Raw genomic sequence first — 26,690 nt, 5'->3', positions numbered from 1 at the left:
ATTAGTTTTCTAAATACAGTATTACTCACCAGATCCGAGCGTGTTGCTTGTTACGAATCACAAAACTGTTGCTTGCTTACGAATCAATACTGTATAACGCTTAGAAATTTATTGATTTTCAGCAGAGACATCTGGATTTAAATAGTAAGTCATAAAAACGGTCTTATTGTTGCGGCAAGTGCTGCATGTTTGACTTTGCCTGCCGAAACCGATAGCCGGGGATCTACGATCCCAACGACAGGTCCGACGAGTACGAAACGTAGAAAGAATTTTCTATTACGGTCTAAGTTTTTCGCATCGAGGATTATTCTTTGTTGCTTTTTGGTCAGATTTAGTTACAGTATTCATAATAGCTAGACATTATAAGTAATATACTAATATCAATTATTTCCTCCATTACATATACATTTAATGTTTCTATGTAATTCTGTTTGCTGGTATCATGACAACGGATGAAAATAAAATAGAATGAAATGAAATAACTCAATGAAATTAAATAAATGTTTGCAGGTTACTCGGTCGCGGTTCCATGCACGTCTTTTCTTGTGAACAGTTCAAAAAGCTGATGGATGCTAGTTGCTTCTTAGGACCATGGCATTCAGTGATAGATTTAGGAGCAGGTGATGGCGCAACTACTGCTCATGTAGCTCATCTTTTTGAAAAGGTTTATGCTACCGACATATCAGCACCAATGAGATGGACTTTAGCAAAAAGGAAATTCACGTAAGTTTCATCTATCCTTATATTCGTTTGCATTTTTCAAAGCAAAAGTAGAAGAACGAGAAACAAAGATTTTTGTATACACCTTTGTTTTGACAATAGAAAGAACATACAAAAAATCCCCACTGACATATTATTTGCAAATTAAATTACTCGAAGTTTGTAACGGGTCGGTTGGGGAACTGGGAAGAGGTTCCCTGTGGGGAAGGGCGACCAGGGAAAGTGGCCCCCCGCGAAACAACGCTCACAACCACGGACGATTTCTGTTTTCGGACACCAGTGCAAATGCACGCGTCCCACAGTGGGCCAGAGCGACGAATTAGCTGTTCATTTGTCAAAAATTCGATTCTCCTAGATCGATATGAAACGGACATATACAGGGTGTCCCGTAACTAGTGTTACTCCCTGAAAGGGGTAGTAGAGGACGTCATTCTGAACAAGATTTTCCTTTGCGAAAATGGGGTTTGAAGCTTCGTTTTTGAATTATTAAGGAAAAACCCGAACCAATCAGAGCGCGAGGATTTCGCGCGCTCAGACGCGAGAGCGACAGCTTTGAAAATGACGGTCGATCGTGATTGTGAACAAGCGTATCGATACCACGTCGGTATAGCGTCGGTATGATAGAAAGCTGTTAGATGAAAGTTACATTGAAAAACGAACGAAACAATCTGAATTATTATTGAATTATCATTTATTAATGCATAAGAAATAAAGAAATTAGTCCTTACTCACGTAATCAGAATAAATCGAATTTATTCGATACATTTATTTGTTATCGCAAAGAAATAATAGATAAAATATGGAAAATTATTCTCGTTAAATATTGTGATGATGAAAAAGAACAAATTCTTATTTTAAAAAAATGAAATAACTTTTCCATTCAACAAATAAAAATTTGAATTTGAATAATTAACAAATTTAAATGCAACTCACCCATTGAACCGTAAATAATCACGACGAAAATGCATCTCTGTCACCGGGTCGATCCACCGATTCTTACTTATAGCATAAATAAATCCATACAGAAACTCTCAAGAAACGTTCAAGTAACTTCACTGTCATCTTCCATTATTAGTTTTCATTATCACTTTTTTCTGTCAGTTTTTACTAATTTTCACTGTGAATCCGATACGTAAATAGGACGAATGAAAACACGTGAACGAATATTCATAAATAATTCAAACTATATTATCTTGAAAGCAAGAAAACAGAATTTTCGGTTAAAAACAACGATACGTTTTATTTCGACACGTTTCTTTCGACAATAAACGATGACTATCGATCGACGCCGCAGTCGTTCAACAGATCATCGTTGCATGGCAACCGTTCGCGAAATATGCCTCGCGATCGAGAACGAAACCGCGATCCGTGGCGAGACTAACAATGTCTTCTAATAAAATATGTAATATACTTTCGATTCCTCAATTCGGATACTTTATAATGGGAATATGGCGTATCGTTAAACATACATATCTATGAATAATCGTTTACGCGTTTTCATTCGGTCCGTTTACCGGTCGTGCTTATGTTGTGCAATTATTAGAAAGAGATAGTGAAATAAATTGAGAGTTCATTGACCCTGCCAGGACATCAGCTGTTGATACTCTGATCGGTGGATCTACCCGGTGACACAAATATTTTTTATCGAAGCTAGTTTCTTCATGAATCAATGGGTAAGTTTTAGTTAAGATGCTTTTGTATTTTTAAAATTAAATGTACGCAGCAATTGATTTATTTCATTTCAATGAGGTACTGCATTAGATATTCCATTCCAGTTTTATCCCATTTCATAGACAAGGTACTCATTCGTTTTGAAACGTGAATTTATTCGTTTGCTTCATTAGAATGGTTGACACAATTAATTTTCGTGAATTTATTTTTTTTTCTTTTCGAGAGCATAAAATAAATACAATATACTTGGTCTGGGTAAACAACAACTAATTGGTTTATCTCTCATTTACGAATTACGAAGAACTTAATATTATTCTTAACTTCTTAATTCATTATTTGATGTAACTTTCACCTAATAGCTTCCTGTTATACCGACGTTATACCGACGTGGTATCGATACGTTTGTTCACGATCAAGATCGACCGTCATTTTCGAAGCTGTCGCTCTCACTTTCGCGCACCCGATCTATGCCCTCTCATTGGTCAGTGTTTTTTGCTAATAACTCGAAAATGGAGTGTCAACCAATTTTGGCAAAGGAAAAAGCTGTTCAGAATTGCCCCACCTACCACCCCTTTTCGGTTCTTACAGTAATTGTGGGACACCCTGTATATTGTGTATTTAGTCGAATAGACGTTACTATATTTTATTACATATTCTGTAAGTAATATATTAATTAATTAATTTGATTTTATTTCAAGAATATGTAATGGTAACGTTTAACTTGTACGTATCAGAGTACAACTAGTTTTATATGTTATCAAGTTTGCATAAAATATTATTGCATGGTGCAGATATAATACAATGTGCTGGTTTGCCCATTGGGATGTTTTCGGAAGAAGCAATGGAGGCATGAAACAAAGATTTCCGAAATATCAAAAGAGACCACACCCGAACATTTTCGCGACTGGAAACATTAACGGACCTTTTTCAAACTTTACTCTATACATCCAATATTTTAATATCTTCAATTTCGGCAAAAATCAGAAAAAACTATAAAACGCGTTCCCGTTTTAATATTTTCAAAGATGAAATAGAAAAATTAATATTACAAGAAGACCTACAAGACGACGACGAGTACGATGACACATAAATAATAATAAATAAATTTTAGATTAATAAGTTAATATATTGTAAAAACCTAGTAAAAAATGTATCTATTTGTATTAATAAAAATTGTTTCCAAGTTAAAGTTATGTTTACGTTAATAAAAATTATGCTTATAAACCAAACATCCACATTGAGAGTATAGTATATTCACTAACTTTTTGAAATATAACACTTATTTTTGGTTTATTTTTAATTTTTTAAATAATCCGGTGTGATTAAATGTAATAATAATACTTGTTTTAAATGCTGGAACGACGCTGCGGCCGCTATACTTTAATTTCAAGTCTTGAAATAACGCTAAAATTGGCCGTGAACAGCTAATTCGATTCGCCTTTCCAGCTGCTCGTTCGGGAGCGGAAGTCAGAGGGGGTCAAGAAATAAACAAACGATCCGCGAGTATCTAACAAATGAGAAGCTTTAATTTGGGCCGCAACAGGCCATTCAAGTGAGACGGAAAAGAGCCCCACACGGTACAGAGTACGGCCGGGAAAAAGGTCGCGCTTGCCAATTGTGAAGGGGGATTTTGCGGCGCAAGGGCTCACGGTACAAATCGAGAGATACGAAAGAAAATCGGTAAATGGACGCACGCAGACAGAAGCACGCCCTCTTGGGGGTCATGGACAAAAGGAGGGTGCTGATCCTAGATGCCAAATACAGATGAAAAAAAAGTAACTGCAAATAATACAACGATTTGTGGCGCCAAGCGGTACCGATAAATCCGCGGTACGCAGCCTTTAAGGTCATCGCCGCTGGAGCTGGTGGTCCTATCACCCGGTATCACCCGCACACACACGATCGCACACCCACACAAAAAGAAGACTCGTGCCAGGAGGCAAAATCTTACCTGGACATGTAGGTGGCCGCTGCCAACGACCAACGTCTTTTTACTGTGGTCGGGAGAGATCAGGACTTTTAGTACACTCGCACTCACAATTACAAAAAAAAGAAGAGAAAACAGATGAAAATAGAAAAGAAGATAACAAAAAAACAAAAAAAAAAAAAAAATAACGAGAATAGGGGAAAAAGTGGGACGGCGTGGATAGTTGACGAAGTTGACGGTAATGTATTCTAGCCGTCGTGACTCGCTTGCGTCTTGTTTCTTTTGGCGGAATCCGCTGCTCGTTTCCCGGTGCGCGGGGTTCTCTCTTCCTGAGGATTTCGGCGTCAGGGATGGGCCACCGCGCTCTTTCTGGTGGCCAGGTTCTGGAGACCCCTCCGGGTGGTGGCTGATCCCCTGGCCTAGCATTCCTCTGTACTTAGCTGCTTGTTGCTCTCGCAGAGGCTGACGGGTGGCTCGGCGACCAGTCAGCAGGCGGCTGGGTCTTCCGGTGGGCTCATCTCGCACCTCGGTCGCTCGGGTGGAGGTTTCCCGCGATCGGGGACGAAGGACTCCCCTTGGCCTCGGTGGCTGCCACACGAAAGGGGGGGGGGGGGGGGGGGGGGGGACGCAAAAAAGTGAAACGAAGAAAAACACACACGCCTAAGCAAAAATATGCCTTGTTACAAGTTATGCGGCACGAAAATTGGGTTTTATTGGTTGGATAACAGTAAAGGATTATAAAATTTGTTAACTAAAATACTTTGTATAATATAATAAATGCTTCCAAATATAAATCATATTTATGTAGTAGCCACTTCTTATAAATTATATGGCAGATAATAGGACAATTTTGTAAAGAATAATAACAATAGTAACACATTAACTTCATGGTATTTTTAATAGAATAAATTTATGTTTTAGTAAAACACGACGAATAATATTCATATTATTCAATGATAATATATATATCAATAATAATATTCATTGGAAGCTGGAAAATTTTCCTTCTTTATGTGTGTCTACTCTTGCATTTACTTTTGTAACGTTCCTGGGACTAAGCTCAGGCGTTTACACCACTTGTGAGGTAAAGAGTGGCTTTTACCTACTGAGTGGCTCGCTTTTACAATAGCTACATATATCTAAAAGGAATGTGGGATTCGTGTGGTGTGCGGTTAAGGAGTGAAATCCACAAGTCAATACCTTTCAATAATTAGGTTCATTCAGTTAAGAGAATTGGGAGAATGAATATTACAATTAACAATTATTATTGGAGGAATATAAAAGGTGTATGTGTCTGATTGTTATAATTCTGTGAAATGAACAAATTAAGGGATGAATCTAATTAAACGAAAACGCAACTCGCGACTTAATTGTTTCGGAATCTAGCCCTTAAAATACTACAATAAGCCCCACCTAACTGAATTCGCAATAAAGTTAGTAAGAATTCAGAACTTAATTAATTATAACATCCCGCAAGATATGCTGTTTTACAAAAGTTAACCGCAATCCTAATTTGTGTCAGACCAATAATCTTTAATTAATTCAAGGTTCAAAAATTTATGCAAAATTATTTAATTGTGTAATATTATTTTACCGCGGAACAGTTTCTCTGAATTTTGACTCTATGACTACTAGCACATTCACCCTTTTTGTTAAAACGTGAATCGACACCCAACCCAGATCGCTTAATTAGGGAGCCCGCTTTCGCTAGCTACTATTACCCAGTGATCAAGTATCCAAATGGCTGATACCCGCTGTCCAGTCAAGGCATAAGAATCTTTTTAGTTACTTACCAGCAAAAACTGTTCCGGTTTGGTAACATTATTTTTATATTTTTGGTTTACCCCACGTTGGGCGCTAATTTTGTAAATGTTATTGTTCTGGGGTTATGTAAAATAAAACACACTTGTACAGTTAATCAGATTGATAGCTATATTTATAAGTGGAAAAATATACGATGAAAGAACCTATGTTAGAATTCGGTGTATACAAGACGGACGCACGGTTAGAACTAAACTAAAAAGAAACTGCAACGACAGTACATGTCTGTACCTGGAGTGCTTGCAGGCCCCCAGACCCTAATTAGACAATGACTTCCAAGGATGTAAGGTTTTCTAAAAACGGTTAAAGCATGGTCAAGGCTTTAGCTTCAACAGTTATTATTATATTTTTTGCGAATCTTGTCTGATTTATACCCAGGTTGGGCGTCTATGTGTAAATGAAAACTAAGTTAACATAATTCAAATTTTACTCAGCATTTTAATCAGAGGGATTCGGGCCTCCAGGTACTACACAGCGCAGCGGAGTGGTCTGTTTGGTCGTTGAAGAAAGTTGGCAATGATTTATACAATAATAAATATCTATAAATTTATTTCGTTAAATCAGCATGGTTGTGTATAGATTTGGATATACAATATCACGCTCGCTTTGTTTATCGCAATACAGAAATTTTTAGTTGAACTTAGACCGATTGCGTTATTTTATGAACAAACAATTTGTTTATCTCTCAAAAAGTTTTCTCACAAATAATTACTCCCGCACATACACCAATGTGTTTTCTATCAAATTTAATGATTTCTAAGATATTAACGTGTAATGGCGCATAGAAAAGGGATTGAAACGTCTAAGAGAAATAGATTGGTAGAATAAATATGTTGTTGGAGTCAATATCTTGGTGGAAATTACGATTGAGGATCGTCGCAGCGTCTTTTACACTCGGCCGAAAAATCGGGGGGAGTTGTTCCGGTGGAGCATATATAAATATATTGTATATATTTGTTAAGGTTAAGGTGGAATATCTTTATAGACGTGATGCGGACAGTAGCGTGGACTTTATTAGAATGAATATAAAAAATGAGCAACGCAACTTCCCTTTCGGTGGTACACGAAGTTAGTTGCTACAAGTATGCAACTGCATATAAATAAAAGGTATAGAGGCTTGCCAATCGTAAAATATAGACTAACACTCCCTCTTAAGCCTCTGAACGCCATATTTTAACGTTTACATTTTCTTTACATTTTCACTTTTGTTCCGAAATAAGAATAATAAGTCTAGGCACGTCTAAGCCTTGTTACATCGCTGCGTACACGCGTTAATCCCTCCCGCACGGGATTAGTCCTACCGCCACGCCATCGACCGGATAAAGGTTCAATTTTGATTACCGTTCAACTTTAAAATATCATTATCCGTGTGAACTTTGCAGAGTCACAACGTTAGCCGTGTTTCCTCCCGATTTTTCAACTAACTTTTGTTATCCGAATTGATTATTATCGTTATCGTCGTCCAGTGTCTGTCGTGAGTGTCATTTATTAAATAACTGTGTAAACGTGTCAAATGAGTATTCTTTATTTCATCAACTTTTCGTGAGTTTTGTCCTAAACCCGCCTGTGCTCCGTCTCCTTGTTAGGAGAGAACTAGCAATCCACTGACCACTCGGCCAACTTGAGACAATTCGTTGGATACCGTGGTCAAGAAACAACTTTCTTAAGCCTAAGTTTCCAATACATAACGTATGAGTCGAATTCGGGAGACCTTTCGTCAGCACGTCAGCTGGCATTTGCTTCGAAGGCATGTACTTCAAGTTTACGAGGTTTTTCTCGACGGCTTCTCGCACGAAGTGGTGTTTTACGTCTATGTGCTTGGTCCTTGAATGAAAAACGGGGTTTTTAGCTAATTCTTGAGATCCCTGGTTGTCGTTGAAAATGGTTATTGGACTTATATCTGATTCTGTTGTTTCACTCATGAAGCGCTGAACATGTATCGCTTCCTTCACGCAATCGGAAAGAGCCATGTATTCCGATTCAGTCAACGACAGAGCGACAGTTTGTTGCTTTCTTGATTCGCAGCTCGTAGCTGCATTTGCAAGAATGAAGGCGTAGCCGGTGTACGAATTTCTATCCTTTATACAAACCCTGAGATATGCTCGAATCGATCATTAAACATCTAGCCGCTTCGCATAGCATTCGACTTTTACGCTCGGTAACTCCGTTTTGTTCTGGAGTGTGTGGTACGGTTAGTCGTCGCTTAATTCCTTGCACCGAAAGAAAAACATCAAATTCGCGATTACAATATTCTTTCCCGTTGTCCGACTGAATATTCTTTATCTTTTCACCCGTTTGTTTTTCAACTAAAGCCTTGTATGCCTTGAAAGCACCGATTAATTCGTCCTTTGATCTCAGGAATCGATAAATGTCGCAAAATATCGAGCGCCCCCGATCGAATGAATCCGCATTGGCCCGCATATATCGGTATGGACAATCTCTAACAATTTTGTCGCTCGCTGCGACTCGCTTGAAAAAGGTAATTTAGTAATTCTCCCCTTTAAGGGGAGAGACCAGTATGACGCAACCTAAAACGGGCCTATCTTTAAAAGATCGTCAGAGTTTTGTTGCTTAAGAACAATCAAATCTTTTGATGAATTCGGTTAAAATGGACCTTTATTTAAATATTAAAAAAAAAGAAGCAGTACAAATAAGGACGGTATTGTTAAAAACAAAAAAAGATGAACGGTCTGCACTTTGGCGCACGTCCTCACTATAACCAGGGTACAGATCAAACGGAGGTTCAGATGAAGTTGAAATTTTTTGTAGTAGTGTTTCAAACCAGTACCTCTCGGCTTAACCTCCGTCCTGATTTTATTATTCAACCCAATGGCATATAAAAATTATCAAATTGGCAAAACCCATAATCACACAAATTTTTTCAGCATTTTATTTTTTCTTCTCCAAAATCAGATGTTTTAGGTTAGGCCGCTAGCCACTGATTTGAAACACTACCACAAAAAATTTCAACTTGATCTGAACCTCCGCTTAGGCTGTAGGCTGGTTGCAAGGTCCAAACATGGTATTCCGAGAAAAACGAGGTTAAAGTTTTATGTGCATATGTGGGATAGTGTTACGTGGGATACGGAAACACGTCTAGCGACGGGAGTTTTTCGAATTTTTAAACCCGGTTTTCCTGATTCAATTTTAAAAATACCGCACGCCGCCATTGATTTTAAATATTTTTCGTTTAAATGTTCGAGTCTAGAATGCCATAACCTTAAACTATTTCCGCCCTTTCGATCGCTTACGCTTCCGGCTGTTTCCGCGATTTCCGACGTAAAATACAATCCGTCTTTTCTTTTCGCGGACAATACAAGGTTATCTTTGCTATCTCGAATCACAGCGCCCTCACTATTAAATAATACGCTATACCCTTTATCAGCAATTTTGCTTACGGAAAGCAAATTCGTTCTCAACTCGGGCACATAAAGAACGTCCTTTAAATTTACATTTGTTCCGTCATCTTTGTTTTGAAGGGTTATCTGCAGCTCTCCCGCTCCGTCTATCGACGTGCTCGCGTTGCTCGCCAAGTTTAGTCGTCGCTGCCGCATCTCCGTCTATCTGTCAAATTTTTCCGGATCACCGCACACGTGAGATGTCGAACCGCTGTCAAAATACCATATGTTTGCGCTCGTAGCGCAATTAGTGCTTGCGGCGCTCGACCGCTTCTCGCACGTAAAAAACAAAACTTCTTCCGCTTTACCGGCAGTTTGTTCGGTCGGTAATCGTTTCGCGCGACACTGGGATGCTTTGTGTCCAGCCTTTCGACATTTATAACAAATGAGCTTTGGTTTTCTTTGTTTGTCTTCAATCACTGTCTCCCTTTGTTTTGGAGACTCCTTACTAGGTGGATGCTGTTTCCGAACAAACATGGCTTCCTGCGATTTTTCTTTCCATGTCGCTCTCCGCGCGTCGAACTCCTCGAGTATTTTTATTTTCAGCGCTTCCGGCTCAGGGAGATCGTTCCTCGACTCGATTGCACACCTAAAATTTTCATAACTAGACGGCAAGCTGTACAATAACATGATCGCTAGGAGATCCCTATTTACGTCTACCTCTATTTCCTGCAATTTATCGACCGTATCAAAAAATTGCCACATATCGTCGCCTTCCGCCATTTTGTAAAGCATGAGACGCTTTAACAGCGTGGCTTTTCTCGTGGGTCCTTGTGATTGATAAATTTCATGTAATTTTAGCCAAACCTTGCGAAATGTTGTGCAATTCTTCACTTGCTTCAATTCGGTTGGGTCTGATAGCCAAAATGAACTCCGAAGCGTCCCACATTGACGCCGCTGCTGCCGAGACGTTGTCTCCTTCCGCGACCTCGGGTTTTCTTCTCGTGCCTTCCACGTACTCCCACAAGTCATTTTTAATTAGCACGGCACGCACTTGTAACTTCCAAGTATCGAAATTGTCCTTTGAAAGTAACTCGATTCTCGTCCATCCCTGACCGTTCATCCTGCCTTCGTTTCGAAACTATGCCGGTTAGTGCACACTCGCGTAAACTCGAAATATTCACACAGAACTATTTCACGGATCTTAACGCGTAATATTTTATTCGAAACCGCGCTCTGGGCCCATAACCTGTTAAGGTTAAGGTGGAATATAAAGACGTGATGCGAACAGTAGCGTGGACTTTATTAGAATGAATATAAAAAATAAGCAACGCAACTTCCCTTTCGGTGGTATACGAAGTTAGTTGCTACAAGTAAATAAAAGGTATAGAGACTTACCAATCGTAAAATATAGACTAACAATATTTATATATCCAGGTAATGGGTCCTCCCTTATACATCAGCACATATCCAGTTGTGCTTTTGCAGTCCGATCGATTTCCCGCAAAATCAGTATCACAGTAAGCAGTGATGTGCAGGTCGTTAGTTTTATGAAATGAGTAGAGAATACCTTTATCTTGATGGGCATTTAGATACTGTTAAGGGTGTAAATAACAAAACACAAAACACAAACAAATAAGGGATTAATTTATATTTATTGCGAAACAAAAATTGAATTATTTATAACAAATACAGAACGAAATTGCAAATCAAATTTCAATGTAATATTTAAATTAACTCGAAAGGTATAGCTTTATATTATTTACGAAATTTATAATAATTAAATTCTAAGCGACAATTTCTAACGTGGAGCGTAATGAAAAATAATTTTTAGAAAAAAAATACGCCGACTTCGAAATGCACTAAAAAGTATAAAATAATTTCTATTTCCTAATGAAGTAATTTCTATTTCATTCAATCATACAATTACGTAACAGATATGAATGAAACCTATTTACTCGTTAGGTATTATATTAAATAGATTTCAACCTTTTCGGAGGCGACGCAAAATTAAAAGATTATTTTGAATATGTTATTTAATTTTGCGCCGCCTCCGAAAAGGTTGAAATGTATTTAATATAATACCTAACGAGTAAATAGGTTTTATTCATATCTGTTACGTAATTGTATGATCGAATGAAATAGAAATTATTTTATACTTTTTAGTGCATTTCGAAGTCGGTGTATTTTTTTTCTTAAAATTATTTTATTTCACGCTTTTTATCGGCCGGCAAGACGTGTTTGTAGAAACAGTAGAAAATCGGCGACTGCATGTTGACTCATACACCACCAGAGACACGGAGGCATACGTAGAATTCAATACATTAGTAACAACAATTTTTCGCTAATATCTCGAAAACTGAACCTTTCCGCGAAATTTGTATATGAACAAAATTGTTCAGAATCATGTCCGTGATAAGATATTAAAAGCGCACTAAAATCGAGAAAAGTTTATTTCAAAAGTTGCCGGTTTTTTTTGCAATAACAACACTTTGCAATTAAAAAATGAAAAATTTTTTGATAATGGTACCAATGGGGAGTCAGAACCTACCGGATGCAAAGGTTTCGTTCCGATCGGTGCATCCAGCTAGGCGTAATCGGCGGGCACACATAGAAAGAAGAAGGAAAAAAAAAAAAAAACCTGATCGAATTGAGTAACCTCCTCCTTTTTCGAAGTCGGTTAAAAACGACTGATCGAAAGGACGGTCGTCGAAAGAATCCTCGCAATTGATAAGCCGTAGGGCCCGAGCCCCGCGCTATCGCATGCCTTTCCCCCACTCCGGCCTACACAATTCCGAATACTTGGCGGCTTTCCTCCTAGACCAGCTTGAGCGTCTCGGAAAGAATTACCCACGTAATTTTTCCGTCCGCGAACCCTCACCAGGTGCAATCATCTAATGGAATATGATTAGGAGTATTAAACAAATAAAAAAATACTAGATAATTAAACAGAACACTTATAACTTTTTGAAACAAACTTTATATATTTAAATGAAGAAAACTAAGGAAGAACTACTTAAATAACTCGTTCTATTATATCCGTGCGAAATCAGAATTTTTATGAAGAGAAACAAACACGAAAGAGAATATCAGAATTATTTTATTTAACATTTGCGAATCAAAAATTTAAACGAGTGGCATCATATAAATAATCGATAATCTAACATACATAATTATCGACGTCTCATTACCGACATCAGTAAACGTTATCGACTTCTTATTAAATTTATTTTTGCCACTTTACTATGGAAATTCAACATCATCTTCCAAGTCGGGGTCGATGAAGGCCTAAGGGGTCCGTCCAGGTGGTCAATTAAACGCGAATTTTCCAATATTCTACCTTTCTCTCAGATTTTTCATTTGCTCCCTTACATGTCTTTTGAACTTAACAGTATACAAAGATGTGCATAAATGCATAATAAACTGAAATTGCATTTCTTATTATAACGAATAATTAAATAACACAAAACTACGAAAATAATGTTAACGCTTAAACTAAATTCGGATTTTTATATTTCTACGCTCAACAGATACTGTAGAGTTGTTTTTACATTTGCTATGTCCTGATTGGTCGGTTTGCTCATTTACCTGCTTTCATAATTGACAGCAAAAATCATATCCAATCTTGTTTTCACCGTCAGGTAGAGTAGACTTCCTATAATTTCTTGATAAGGAAAATCTTCAATTTGTTTGAAATCAGACGAAATGGCATTATTCTTCTCAATTGGAGTTGATCTTGTTTTTGAATTTTCCATCCCATACTTCTTAATTGTTTTTGCACTGTACTGAGATTGTGAAATGGTAATTCCTTGTTCACTTCTGGAGATCTCCAATCCAAGGTAAGTCCTTGGTGATTTCATGACCTTCACATCAAATTTGTTCTTTAATTTTTCAATTAGTCTTTTCATTTGTCTAAGGTCTTCTGAAAATAGGATACCATCATCAAGGTAAAAAGCCAGAAACGTCTTACCCGTCTCTGCCTTGAAAACACATTGATCCATCTTGAGCTGAACCATTTTTTCTTCTCTCAAAAAATCTGTCAGACGCTTGTACCACAGATTTGTGGCTTGACGCAAACCATACAGTGCTTTGTTCAGTTTGCAGATTTTACCTGGTGCACGGTAATCCTCTGGTACTCTCATGTAAATTTCTGTTTCGAGTATTCCATTGAGAAAAGCTGCTTTTACATCGAAAGTTATGATATGGAGATTTTCCTGACCTGCATAAGTAAGCAAAAATCTTAGAGAATTACTTTAGACTACGGTACTGAATACATCTTTAAAATCCAAAGTTTTCTTTTATTCTTGACAACCCCTCGCAACAAGTCTTGCTTTGGCTGCCCATCTTCTTTCATTTTGAAAATCCACTTTCCAGAGGCTATTTCTTTTCCTTTAGCTTCATTTTCGTTGACAAAATCCTACGTCTTGTTTCGTACAATAGATTCTTTCTCTTCAGAGATGGCTTGCATCCATTTACTTTTATCATCACTGGCCATACACTCTTGATATGTCAGTCCTTACTCAGTCATGTAAACATGATTATCTTTCATGATATAGTCTTCATATCTCTTAGGACGTCTTCTTAATCTTCTACATCTTTGGCTTGAAGCTGGGAATTGTGTGGGAATGAGAGAATGACGCTATGCGGGAATGAGAGAATGATGCTGTCAGTAACCAACTGACCAAATGTCGATATAATTAATCGTCGGTAATGAATGATATTAGAATATGTGTTTTGTCATTTTGCGTAAGAGTTACCGACGTTTACCGACGTTTCAAGGTATTTTAGAGCGAGCGGGATTGATGAGTTTTTTTTAAAAAGCCAATCGGGAAAAAAGAGCGTTGTTGATTAGAAACCGGGTCGTGAGAGAAGACGTATTAGAAAATTAGGCGTAAAGTCGAAAAAAGTCGTGAACGTTCGGTGTTTATTAAAAGATTGTAAAAGTCGTTTATTTTTAAAAGTTCTGTGTTTTGCTAGTGTCAGAGTTAAGTTTTGTTTGTTAATGTTCGTGTTAAAATTTGTTCCTTGTTAAATAATAAACAGAGTTTCTTTCTTTTGCACAAAACCGAATCAAAACGGTGCAAAACCATTCTTATCATTTTAATTTCTACAATTGTTCTTTTTGCTCCCCGAGCTCATCTTCTTCTTCTCCCAATGCATCTTGAAAGATTTCATTTGCTTCTTCCCTCTGAATTTGTACTTTTTGTTCTTGATTCTGGTTTTGAGTGTCTTCTTGCTCCTCGTCTTCGAAAGAAGGAAACAGATCTGCTAGACTGAACAGTTTCTTTTGTTGAAACTCATCTTCATCTTTCAAACTCAGAAATTTTACGTCTTTGGATGTACAAGTTTTTCTTTCTTGTTTGTCCCATATCCTGTACCCGTTCATTGAATAGCCCACAAAAATTCCTTTCATGGTTCCTTTATCCAGTTTCTTCAAATAGCTTAGAGATTTTTCGTAGACCACTGAATCAAAAATTTGCAGTTTAGATAGGTCAGGCTTTCTCTGGTACCACATTTCAGATGGAGTCAGCTCCGCAGCGACAGTAGGGCTTCTGTGCTGCAAATACGCTGCTGTTTAAGACAGCCTCACCCCACACTTCGTCATTCAGTTTTGATTCAAAAAGCATTGCTCTCATTTTGTTTGCCAAGGTACAGTTCATCCTTTCGGCTATTCTATTCAATTCTCGAGTTCGGAGAATTGTGTAATCCAATACAATTCCCTTCTTTCTACACCAGCCTTACAAGACAGCACTCCCATACTTTCCTCCATTATCAACTATGATTTTACTCACTTCTGAGTTGAAATGAGATTCCGCATGAGCAATATAGTCTTTTAGTTTTTCTTCTGCCTCATTTTTGGTTTCTTACAAGAAAATTTGAACAAAGTGTTGTAAACGGGAGTTTGTTTATTTAGATACGCCCGGAGACGGGCGTTGCTTCTACGAATTTTGTCGTTATATTTTCTGTGAATTCTGTCTGGTTTAAAGCCCAGCTTGGGCTTCTCAGTAAGAATAAACGTGCTTTAATCTATGAATGATTTAAATGGAGGGTTCGGGCCTCCAGGTACTGGATAGCGGAGTGGTCTGACTGGTCGTTAAAGAAAGTTAGAAACCTCTTTCGTTTAGAGTTAACATAAGACAATATATATATGTAAGAAAAAACACGACACATCTAAGTGTCGGGATTTCCTTAATAAAGTTGAGGTTATGTGGCATTACCGACGGAATAGGAGATTATCGACGGGGAAAACAGACGAGAGGAGGAGAAAGAACACGTGCTAGGAAGAACCACGAGATAAAGATTTAGAGAAAGAAAAAGGGGATAAAAGCTTTAATTGTTGTTTCTCATTTCCAGGTAATGAGCATAATCTGTAAATATTGTAAATAACCGACCGCGTAAAGGGTATAGCCGGATAAGGTGGTCAAATGTGCCCTTGAGTCGAATTTGAGACTCAACTCGTCAGTCGGTAGCATATCCCAAAAAAACATCTCACACCAAGTTTCAACCCCCTACCTCATCCGTGGGGGTAGTAAAAGGGAAAAAACGAAATTCCGGTTTTTGGCCCTTTTTCCCTATTTAATTTCGTACAAAAATTCTGAAAAAATTCTGAAACATTGAGGTCCAGATAGCGCATCTTACAGAATTTTTTCAGATTTTTTGATCGCAAACTGTAGTCGTGAAAAATCAAAAACCGAAAAAAAATCCGAAAAAATGCGATTTTTTAGTGAAGATGTCGGAGCACTACTTTTATATTAATGTGGTAGTTAGGTATTAGTACAACTATTATTCTCTAATTTTTTCAGATTTTTCGGTGAGGTGCGCCGTAGTTAAAAAAATCAAAAACCGATTTTTTCGCGCGAAAAACTAACTTCTGCTTTGAATTTTTATGCCATTTTCCCATAAAAGATGCATTAAGTAATTTTAAGAGGATTCACGTTCACACAATTGATCTGTGGATTACAACAATGCAATTAACTTAATTAATTAGTTTTATGGTACGGTCTTTATATACCTGAATGTTTAAAGGTCTTCCAACGGCGTCGGTGGCGTAGCGGTTAAGGCGTGTGACTCGTAAACCGCTGCATACTCTTTTTGGCGCGGGTTCGATCCCACCTGAACTTATATTTTTTTTATCTTTTTTTTTTTCTTTAAATTGTTAATTTAATTAATTCTAATTATAGAACAATGGGTATTACTTATTTAAAAACATTTCTAACGCATTTCAGGAATATTTCAAGGTTTTTTTTTTTTTTTTTTTTTTTTTTCAGTGGGGGAAATGCATTTACGCACAATCCTTAGACTAGTGTGGGACTCCTACATTAATCGCAGACTACCCACTAAAACCCCCACTACCTGTTGAAATAAAAATAATTTTAAGTATTTTGACTACATATCTTAATTGTGCTACGATTTTATATATTTTTATTTTTAAACATTTTATGTTTCGTAACTTACCACTTTGCATTGTTGAAGAGATACTATGTCGAATGTATCAGTCATCATCGCTGTCTTCATTTATAACTGGTATCACTTGCTCCGTTTGAAATATTTTACTTAATATCTCTGCAGGTCGTACAATCGTTGACAAATACCGTGCATGACTCAAATAATAAATTATTGCTGCTACGTGGGAACAGCAACCAATTGTACGATTACCATTCGCACATTCGCAGCAATAACGTTTTATACCTCCATAACCAATTGAATTTGGGGTGTAATCAATGAAACATCTGTATGTTTTACTATTTATATGACGCGACTTAACCTGAAACTTAACTATGTGTTCATGTTCCTTCAAAATGAGAATATTAATATTATAGTCCTCATCCATTATTTCGGCTAAATAAGAAACTGCTTGCGATAATTGATATGAGCCAGTGAATAGAATTTTCAAATCATTTTCCGTCATCTCCGGAAAGTCGAGGAGATCTGAAGCTAGTATTGGTTTGAATGGAACTGTTCGTCTATACCAATGGTTTGTCTCTACTTCTAGTGCTAGGGAATTAGTAACATGTTCTTGGCTTAAAATTCGATTTATAATTTCATTTGTATATCCTTTGTCTGAATTCAAACGTTTTCCAAACTTATTATTTAAAAACCCTACAATTCTACAGTACGAACCGATTGATGGAAGCAATTTGTTATCTAGCTGATTATGGAGCAGACGATATTTTTGCCCTATAATGCCGTGTATTGCTTCAACCACCCATCTAACTTTAGTTACTTGCCGAGAAGCATTTGATTCCGCGGTTGTTAATTGGCTCCGATTGCCTTTTAATGCGGGCATCAAAACTTTGTAGCCCAATTGTTTTAAATCAGATTCTACGTCCCGAAAACCCCTATCAACGATACAGATGTCCCCTGATTTCATGAGACTTTGTAAACCATTCGAATCTTGCATGACTATTTTCATGATTTGAGCATCATTTTGCGTTGCATAATAAGGACCAAGTATGTCCACTATGTAGCCATTCGTAGTGCAGATTGTGAATGGTTTACAAAGAGGAACTTTTTTCTGACCGGAATATGATTTTCGCTGATACTCGTTATTGGAACTTTTTTCATGCCGAATATACGTTCCATCAAAAATCAGTGCTAATTGGTCAGTAATGTTATATAAGTTTTTGGCAACAATAGACGTTTCATGCTGTATTAAATGTTGCCGTGAATAAGCCGCGAATCCGAAATGTACTGGTAAAATATCTTTTTCGAACGCGTTTAAAACAGATTTACAAAATGCTGAAACTTGTTGTTCATGTTCTAACCCGAGAATTGCAGCTATCATAATATTAGAATTACCAGTACGCAATTTAAATAAAAAAACTACTAAAGCCTGAATTATATCGCGACGATTTGATTTTCTCATTGATGTCATCATATCTGCTAATTCAATTATATTTTTCCAATTCAAACCTGTAAATACTTTTAATCGTTCCTCTGATAAAGTAAAATCGCCTACTTTATCTTTAATTTCTGAACTATGGTGTTCTAAATATTCAAAATATACTCTAAGTTCGTTGTTGTCAAGGTAACTATTATTTGAATGTACGCGTAAATTCTGAACTAAATCTTGGAATAAACGGTTTTTTAATAAATGACCAGGACAGCACCGATTTCCTTTGGGTACGTATAATCTACGCATGATAAATACCTGTTTACGAGTTTCAGCTGGTACATTAATAATGTTTAACTTGGATCCACATATGAAACAATATCCATGACTAGAAATAATTCGAGCAAATGGTACTTCAGTTAAATTGTTTTGCTCATCGCGAATATTTTCGTGAATATGAAAGGAAGGATCTTCTGCCGACGAAGACGTTGGTACCGAAGATTCAGAAGACACTTGATGAAGTTGATTAAATGATGTTATATTGAGTGTGGATTCTTCAACATACGAAACTGCAGTTGAAGGTGTTGGTAAAAAAAAAGTAACGTCGGCGGACGACGTACTAGCTATAGATGCTGAAGCCATGGATATGTCATGTGTGGATTCAGATTGTAAACGCGGAGAAGGAACTGTAAATAATTCGGAAACTCTACTGTGCTTATATGAAAAAATACGGCACGAACCGCAGAGAACATCCCCAATAACGACTGTTTTCCTTAAAATACTGGAAAATCTTACACAGTCAGCATCGGTAGATATTCTCTTTTTTTGGCCGCGTGATTTCCGTATTAAAATATTACACTTAATGCACCTAGTATGCACGGTTTTCTTATCAACGAATTGCACTTCACCACTTGACATCATGTTAACGCAACACAAGCAAAAATAGAAAACAAGATATTAACTTCAAAAGCAGACCACGAAATAAGTATGTAGTATATGGAACACAGTCCAAGACTGATCACCGTTTCGTCAGTCTCCTCCGAGGTAGAATTTTTACATTGGTGGGAGGTATGTAGAAAATACTAAAATTCAATGTCTATTAGAAGGGGTAAAATTGACCTTTTCCAATTGGCTAGTTCAAGACGTTAAGTTTAATCTTATAACCACTTTTACAAAACTAAGCAGGTAGGGACCGACTCTTTTATAACTGAGATGAACCATGTCACGACCGAAGTTTGAGTAATAAAAACTTACGGTTAGTATAATAAAACTGAAAGTAAAAATTGAGGAAACACGGTCAACTCCTTTCATTTCCTACTTTATTATTTTAGTCAAACATTTTTTCAGGTATACCTATTTGCTCCACTTTACAAATGGTTTAAACAGAACGTACCAACTCCTTTTTGCTATGTAAGAAGCTATTAAAACTGTACATCGCGATTATTTCGAGGATGGATTGAACTGACCATTTTTGAAACATCAAGTTTACAACATCCCGACGTACAATGGTCCGATACCTGAGTAGGGAAAAACCCAATCTCCAATTATTCAAGATTAACAAAACGCCTATGACAATAAGTAATAGACGGACTTCTATTACTTAGTTACCAGAAATGAAATATTTAAAAATTGGACTGATATATGTACTCAACTGAAAAATATAAACTCGTAGCACAATTAAGATATATAGTCAAAATGTTCCGTAATTATTTTTATATGAATTTAAAGTTGTCAAAGTTTTTCAAGTTAAAAAAAAAAAACAAACCTTGAAATATTCCTGAAATGCGTTAGAAATGTTTTTAAATAAGTAATACCCATTGTTCTATAATTAGAATTAATTAAATTAACAATTTAAAGAAAAAAAAAAAGATAAAAAAAATATAAGTTCAGGTGGGATCGAACCCGCGCCAAAAAGAGTATGCAGCGGTTTACGAGTCACACGCCTTAACCGCTACGCCACCGACGCCGTTGGAAGACCTTTAAACATTCAGGTATATAAAGACCGTACCATAAAACTAATTAATTAAGTTAATTGCATTGTTGTAATCCACAGATCAATTGTGTGAACGTGAATCCTCTTAAAATTACTTAATGCATCTTTTATGGGAAAATGGCATAAAAATTCAAAGCAGAAGTTAGTTTTTCGCGCGAAAAAATCGGTTTTTGATTTTTTTAACTACGGCGCACCTCACCGAAAAATCTGAAAAAATTAGAGAATAATAGTTGTACTAATACCTAACTACCACATTAATATAAAAGTAGTGCTCCGACATCTTCACTAAAAAATCGCATTTTTTCGGATTTTTTTTCGGTTTTTGATTTTTCACGATTACAGTTTGCGATCAAAAAATCTGAAAAAATTCTGTAAGATGCGCTATCTGGACCTCAATGTTTCAGAATTTTTTCAGAATTTTTGTACGAAATTAAATAGGGAAAAAGGGCCAAAAACCGGAATTTCGTTTTTTCCCTTTTACTACCCCCACGGATGAGGTAGGGGGTTGAAACTTGGTGTGAGATGTTTTTTTGGGATATGCTACCGACTGACGAGTTGAGTCTCAAATTCGACTCAAGGGCACATTTGACCACCTTATCCGGCTATACCCTTTAATAAAATCTCATTTCCAGAGCATACCCAATTGGTTTTTTTTCCTCTACCAAAGGTTTATATAATCGATTTAGGGATATATAAGGATAAGGAAAAAAGAACATTACAAAACAACAATTCTGCTACGACTACAAAAAAGAGATGGAAAAACTTAAATTTACATTTAGAATGAAAGGATCAGGGGATGGAAAAACAAATATTCTGTGCCTAACCTCAATAGCCACGCCAGATGAAAGACTTTTCTATTTACCGGATGAAATCCAACCGGTAAACCTACATAAAAATTTAACGGAAACACAAACATTTGAAAGAATAAAAAATAGTATAAAGAAAAGAAATCAGTTCAGAAGTATCTGGATAACCTTGACACAGGAACTCAAGAAAATATACTTGGATGATAATGGAAACTTGATGTTTCAAGATATTTTTCTAGAAGAAATAGCAGAGAAAAGGGAAACTGAAACAAGTATACAATCGTCAAACGAAACTTTCCAAAAACTATTAGAAAAACTACTTGAAGACAAACAACAAAAATCAGAAATTCAAAACTTAAGTAAGATTGCAAAAGACTTTACGATTGAGAAATTCGATGGAAAAAACGTAAATGCAAAACAATGGCTAGAAGAATTTGAGAAAGAATGTGAACGTTGCATGATCAAAGAAGAAAGAAAAAGAATAGAAATTTTTAAATTTTTCTTAGAAAAAGCAGGCTTAGACTGGTATAGCTGTATGATAATAAAATTTACAGTCGAATCAAACTGGGAAGACTGGAAAAATGACTTCTGCGAAACTTTTGGTAATAAAGGTTGGTCTTCAATCAGGTATGCACACACTTTTAAATATCAAACGGGCTCTTTATTAGAATATGCTGTAAAAAAAGAAAAGTTATTACTACAAGTAAGAAAAAGCATAGATACAAATACACTAATAGATCTAATAGCCATTGGTCTCCCAAATAATATAACGGATAAAATAGACAGAGAACAAATAGAAGAAACTAAGGACCTATACAACGAGATAAGCAAATTAGAACATCTGGTAAGATACCAAATAAAAAAAAGAAATAGCAACTTTGAAACCAGATCCAAACAAATAGAAGAAAAGAGAGCGTGCAAAATTTGTGAAAATGCTGGAAAAGGAAAACGTTTTCATCCTGAAGGAAACTGCTGGTTCAAGGATAAGGAAGAAAAAAAAGACCAACCATGGAAAATAAACAATAACTCAATTTTAGAAGTAGAACTGAACAATGAAGATCCAAAAAACTTATAATCCTACCATTAATTGCGTTTAAAATAAACTTGAATAATATATTAGATGTTACAGCACTATATGATCCGGGCTCAAACATATCTCTGATAAATGCAAAGATATTGAGAATAAAGCAAAATAAAATGCAACATAATCATATGGTGAATATAAATACAATTAATGGTAGCTCTGAAACCAAAGGTAAAATTACTTTAAAATTAAGGATTTTCGATATTGAAAAAGAAATGACCGTTTTTATAATAGATAACAAAGAATTCGCATATGATTTCCTGGCTGGTTTAGATTGTTGCAAAGAATTCAACTTAAGCCACAATGAAAACTTAGAAATAATACAAAATAACAAAAGTAATAAAATTATAGAAACAACAAAAATTGAAGATGTCAAAATTCCTGATGTACTAGGTGACATAATTAACAAAGAATACAAAATAAATTTCAATGAAAATTTGAATATTGATAATTATAATATAGAGAAAAACCACTTAAATGAAAAAGAACAAATAAAAATTGAGAAATTAATAGAAAAATATAAGACGGTATTTGCAAAAGACAAGTATGATGTCGGCACAGTAAAAGACTTTGAGGCGCATATTGATTTAACAATTGACAAATACTGCTGTAAACGTCCTTACAGGTGCACAACCGAAGATAGAAGAGAAATAGAAGAACAAGTAACAAAATTACTAGAAAAAGGTCTGATTGAGGAATCATACAGTCCATTTGCGGCCCCGGTCACCTTAGCCTATAAGAAAGAAGAAGAAAAAAAATCACGGCTATGCATTGACTTCAGAGAACTAAACAAAATAGTTATACCGCAATCACAACCTTTCCCATTGATAGAGGATTTAGTAGGAAAAACCGTAAACTGCAAATTCTTCACAACATTAGATATCAATTCGGCATTCTGGTCCATCCCACTAAGAATTCAAGACAAACACAAAACTGCGTTTGTGACACAGGAGGGACATTTTCAGTGGACGGTTTTACCATTCGGACTAAAAACAGCACCAGCCATCTTTCAGAGAATACTGAGTGGCATAATAAGAAAACATAAACTCTCAGAATTTGTAGAAAATTTCATTGATGACATAATAATATTTTCAAAAACATTTACAGAACATATCGAACATATTGCAAAATTATTAAAAGCCATCACGAAGGAAGGATTTAAACTGAAATTCTCAAAATGCTCATTTGCAAAGAATAGCGCAAAATATTTAGGCCATATAATAGAAAATAACACGATTAGACCACTAAAAGACTATCTAATAGCAGTAAAAAATTTTCCGACGCCTACAACAAGAAAAAACGTTCGCCAATTTCTAGGAGAAGTTAACTTTCATCATAAGTTTATACCAGACAGTGCAAAAATCCTAGACCCATTGCACAATCTGCTGAGAAAAGATGTGAAGTTCATTTGGACACAGGAATGCCAGGAGGCATTCGAAAAAACAAAAAAATGGCTATGCTCAGAACCAGTGCTGAAAATATTTGATCCGAACGCCCCAATTAATATATACACAAATGCATGCAACACTGGAGTAGGAGCTGTACTAAAACAGATAGATGAGAAAGGAGAAAATAAACCAGTTGCATATTTTTCAAGAAAATTAACAGAATCCCAAAAAAAGAAAAAGGCCATATATCTGGAGTGTTTGGCTATCAAAGAAGCCGTAAAATACTGGCAGCACTGGTTAATGGGTAAAGAATTTACGGTTTATTCCGATCACAAACCTTTAGAAAATTTAAATCTTAAGGCAAGAACAGATGAAGAGCTGGGTGACTTAACGTACTACCTAGCACAATACAATTTTAAAGTAAAATACAACCCAGGAAAAACAAATCAAGAAGCAGACTGTTTAAGCAGAAATGCAGTGTTAGAACCGGATGAAAATTTAGAGGACTTTATTACCTTTGTAAATCACTACTACAGGGATGTACAAATTAAAGGGTGTAATTTAATTAACTTGAAAGAGATACAAGAAGACCAAGAGAAAAGTTTAACAACAGAAGAGAAAAAAAATAATAAATTAGTCAAAAAGAATGGAATTTATTACAAAAGGATAAAAAGAGAAGAAAAAATCATAATTTCTAAAGATCTTGGTATAAAATTATCAAGGAGAATACATGATAAATACTGTCATTTGGGGAAAATTCAAATGATAAATAAAATAACACCATATTACACGACAAAAAACCTAACAAACATTATAAAAAGAATATGCGAAGACTGTGAAATTTGTTTAACAAATAAATCAAGAAGAAAATCAAGATATGGATTTATGTCACACCTAGGACCAGCAAAACGACCTTTTGAAATCGTATCTATTGATACAGTAGGAGGATTTGGAGGATCCAGATCAACAAAGAAATATCTACACATATTAATAGATCATTTTACACGATATGTATATATATCAACCTCAAAAAACCAAAATGCGAACGATTTTATAAAACTAACAAAGTTAGTTACAGAAAACTATAAAATTGACACAATACTAACGGACCAATACCCGGGAATAAACTCCAAAGAATATAAAAATTGTTTACAGAAAGAAAATATAAAACTAATTTTCACAGCTGTAGATTCAGCATTCTCAAATGGTTTGAACGAGAGAGTGAACCAAACATTGATAAATAAAATACGATGCGGTATAAATGAAAGAAAGAAAAAAATAGCTTGGACAACCATAGCAAATAAATGCGTAGAAGCTTACAACAACACAGAACATACGATTACCAAATTTACACCAAGATACCTTTTAGAAGGTGGAAGTACAGATATACTACCAAAAGAATTAAACACCAAACATACAGATGAAAGATTAAAAAAGGACAGAAAACTAGCTTTAAAAAATACAATGAAATCCCACAATTACAACAAGATAAGATTCGATAAAAATCGGAAGAGATTGAAACTACAAGTTGGAGATGAAGTATACATAGAAAATGGAAATAAATTAAATAGGAAGAAATTGGACGAGCTACGAATTGGACCATTTAAAATTACAAAAAAAAATCTCAAGCTCCATATACGAAATAAACACAGGACATAGGAAGAAGGAAACAAATCTCTATCACATAACTAAATTGACTCCGGTATCAACGGCCCACAAAAACAATTCTGCAACCAAGCAATAATTGTTTTTTCTCTCGGGGGGGGGGGGGAGATGTAAGAAAAAACACGACACATCTAAGTGTCGGGATTTCCTTAATAAAGTTGAGGTTATGTGGCATTACCGACGGAATAGGAGATTATCGACGGGGAAAACAGACGAGAGGAGGAAAAAGAACACGTGCTAGGAAGAACCACGAGATAAAGATTTAGAGAAAGAAAAAGGGGATAAAAGCTTTAATTGTTGTTTCTCATTTCCAGGTAATGAGCATAATCTGTAAATATTGTAAATAACCGACCGCGTAAATTTAATAAAATCTCATTTCCAGAGCATACCCAATTGGTTTTTTTTCCTCTACCAAAGGTTTATATAATCGATTTAGGGATATATAAGGATAAGGAAAAAAGAACATTACATATATTCTGCAAATCCAACACATACGTACATACATGTATATTTAACAATAAGTTTCGTTCAATCTAGTGACTTTCAATGAGTCGGCGCTCGAAGATGCGAAAGGAATGTAAATGCTTTATGTGAAATTTCGATTAGTTATTTACATATATATATTTAAATTGGTGGTTGGAGTCGATGCCTCGGTAAATAGCACGATTGAGGATTGTCGCAGCACCTTTTACACTCGGCCGATAAATCGGAGGAGATGTTCCGGTGGAGACTCGCACGAAGTCGAGATCAGGTTGAGACACCTAGGAGTTCGTCTAGAGGAGTTTATTGGGGCTCAAGACTTGCTCTGATGCCGGACGCCTGATTCCAACAGTACTGATCCGATTGTGTAATTCGCGACGCGAATAGTACAGTAACACACAAATTGACCTTGTCGAGCAACTCGGGAAAAGCCAAAAAGGTGCCTGTACTATGAGATTCATGCACTGATTGAGAACAACCAGAAGATGCCGGCAGGCACGATATGTGGGCTGGGCGACACTTCGGTTATCCAAACTGAGTATGAATCCGATTCGAACAAATTAACCTTCAAACAGCGCGAAAGCTGTGCCACGCGGTCGTGTCCACCTCTTCACAAAGGCATTTGAGAACAACCAAGGAGTAGCGGCAGGGCACTTTCGTGAGCTGGGCGATACTCTGGTTACTCAAACGAGTCTGTGAGCTGTGCCTCGATCAAACATGGCAGAAATCATACAATTCTACACCTGCGAGACTACCTCTCGCAAGGGCACACAGGTACAATTAGAAGATACGGCGGGACACTTTACGTGGGCCGAGCGACACTTCAATTACCTGTATGAACCTGAGAGCTGTACCACGCCAAAATGTACAATTTAAATGATCTCAGTCGCAATTCACAACTGCGGGAATAACGACGAAAATTATTAAAGAGAATCGACTTCCAATCAACCGTTACTTACCACAA

At 36.3% G+C, this 26,690-nt stretch overlaps 2 protein-coding genes across 4 annotated transcripts in view; both read left to right on the top strand.

Moving 5' to 3' along the window:
• LOC105662208 (protein-L-histidine N-pros-methyltransferase) overlaps nucleotides 1-26,690 on the top strand; it is a 433,690-nt gene that overhangs the window by 344,734 nt on the left and 62,266 nt on the right. For 2 of the 3 annotated variants that reach the window (XM_076537085.1, XM_076537084.1), the window contains one exon: nucleotides 511-723. The exons of the other annotated variant lie outside the window; for it this stretch is intronic. In XM_076537085.1, coding sequence (XP_076393200.1) covers nucleotides 511-723 — 213 coding nt within the window. The remainder of the gene's footprint in view (nucleotides 1-510; nucleotides 724-26,690) is intronic. 3 annotated transcript variants of the gene reach the window in all.
• LOC143265370 (uncharacterized) lies at nucleotides 20,925-22,189 on the top strand. Its single transcript, XM_076537083.1, has one exon. It carries the CDS (start codon nucleotides 21,057-21,059, stop codon nucleotides 22,182-22,184), a length of 1,128 nt encoding a protein of 375 aa, XP_076393198.1. The 5' UTR covers nucleotides 20,925-21,056; the 3' UTR covers nucleotides 22,185-22,189.

Source organism: Megachile rotundata, chromosome 11 (assembly GCF_050947335.1).
Source record: "Megachile rotundata isolate GNS110a chromosome 11, iyMegRotu1, whole genome shotgun sequence".
NCBI lineage: Eukaryota > Metazoa > Arthropoda > Insecta > Hymenoptera > Megachilidae > Megachile > Megachile rotundata.
Note: the sequence above shows the minus strand (reverse complement) of the source record. Positions and strands in the feature narration are given on the sequence as shown.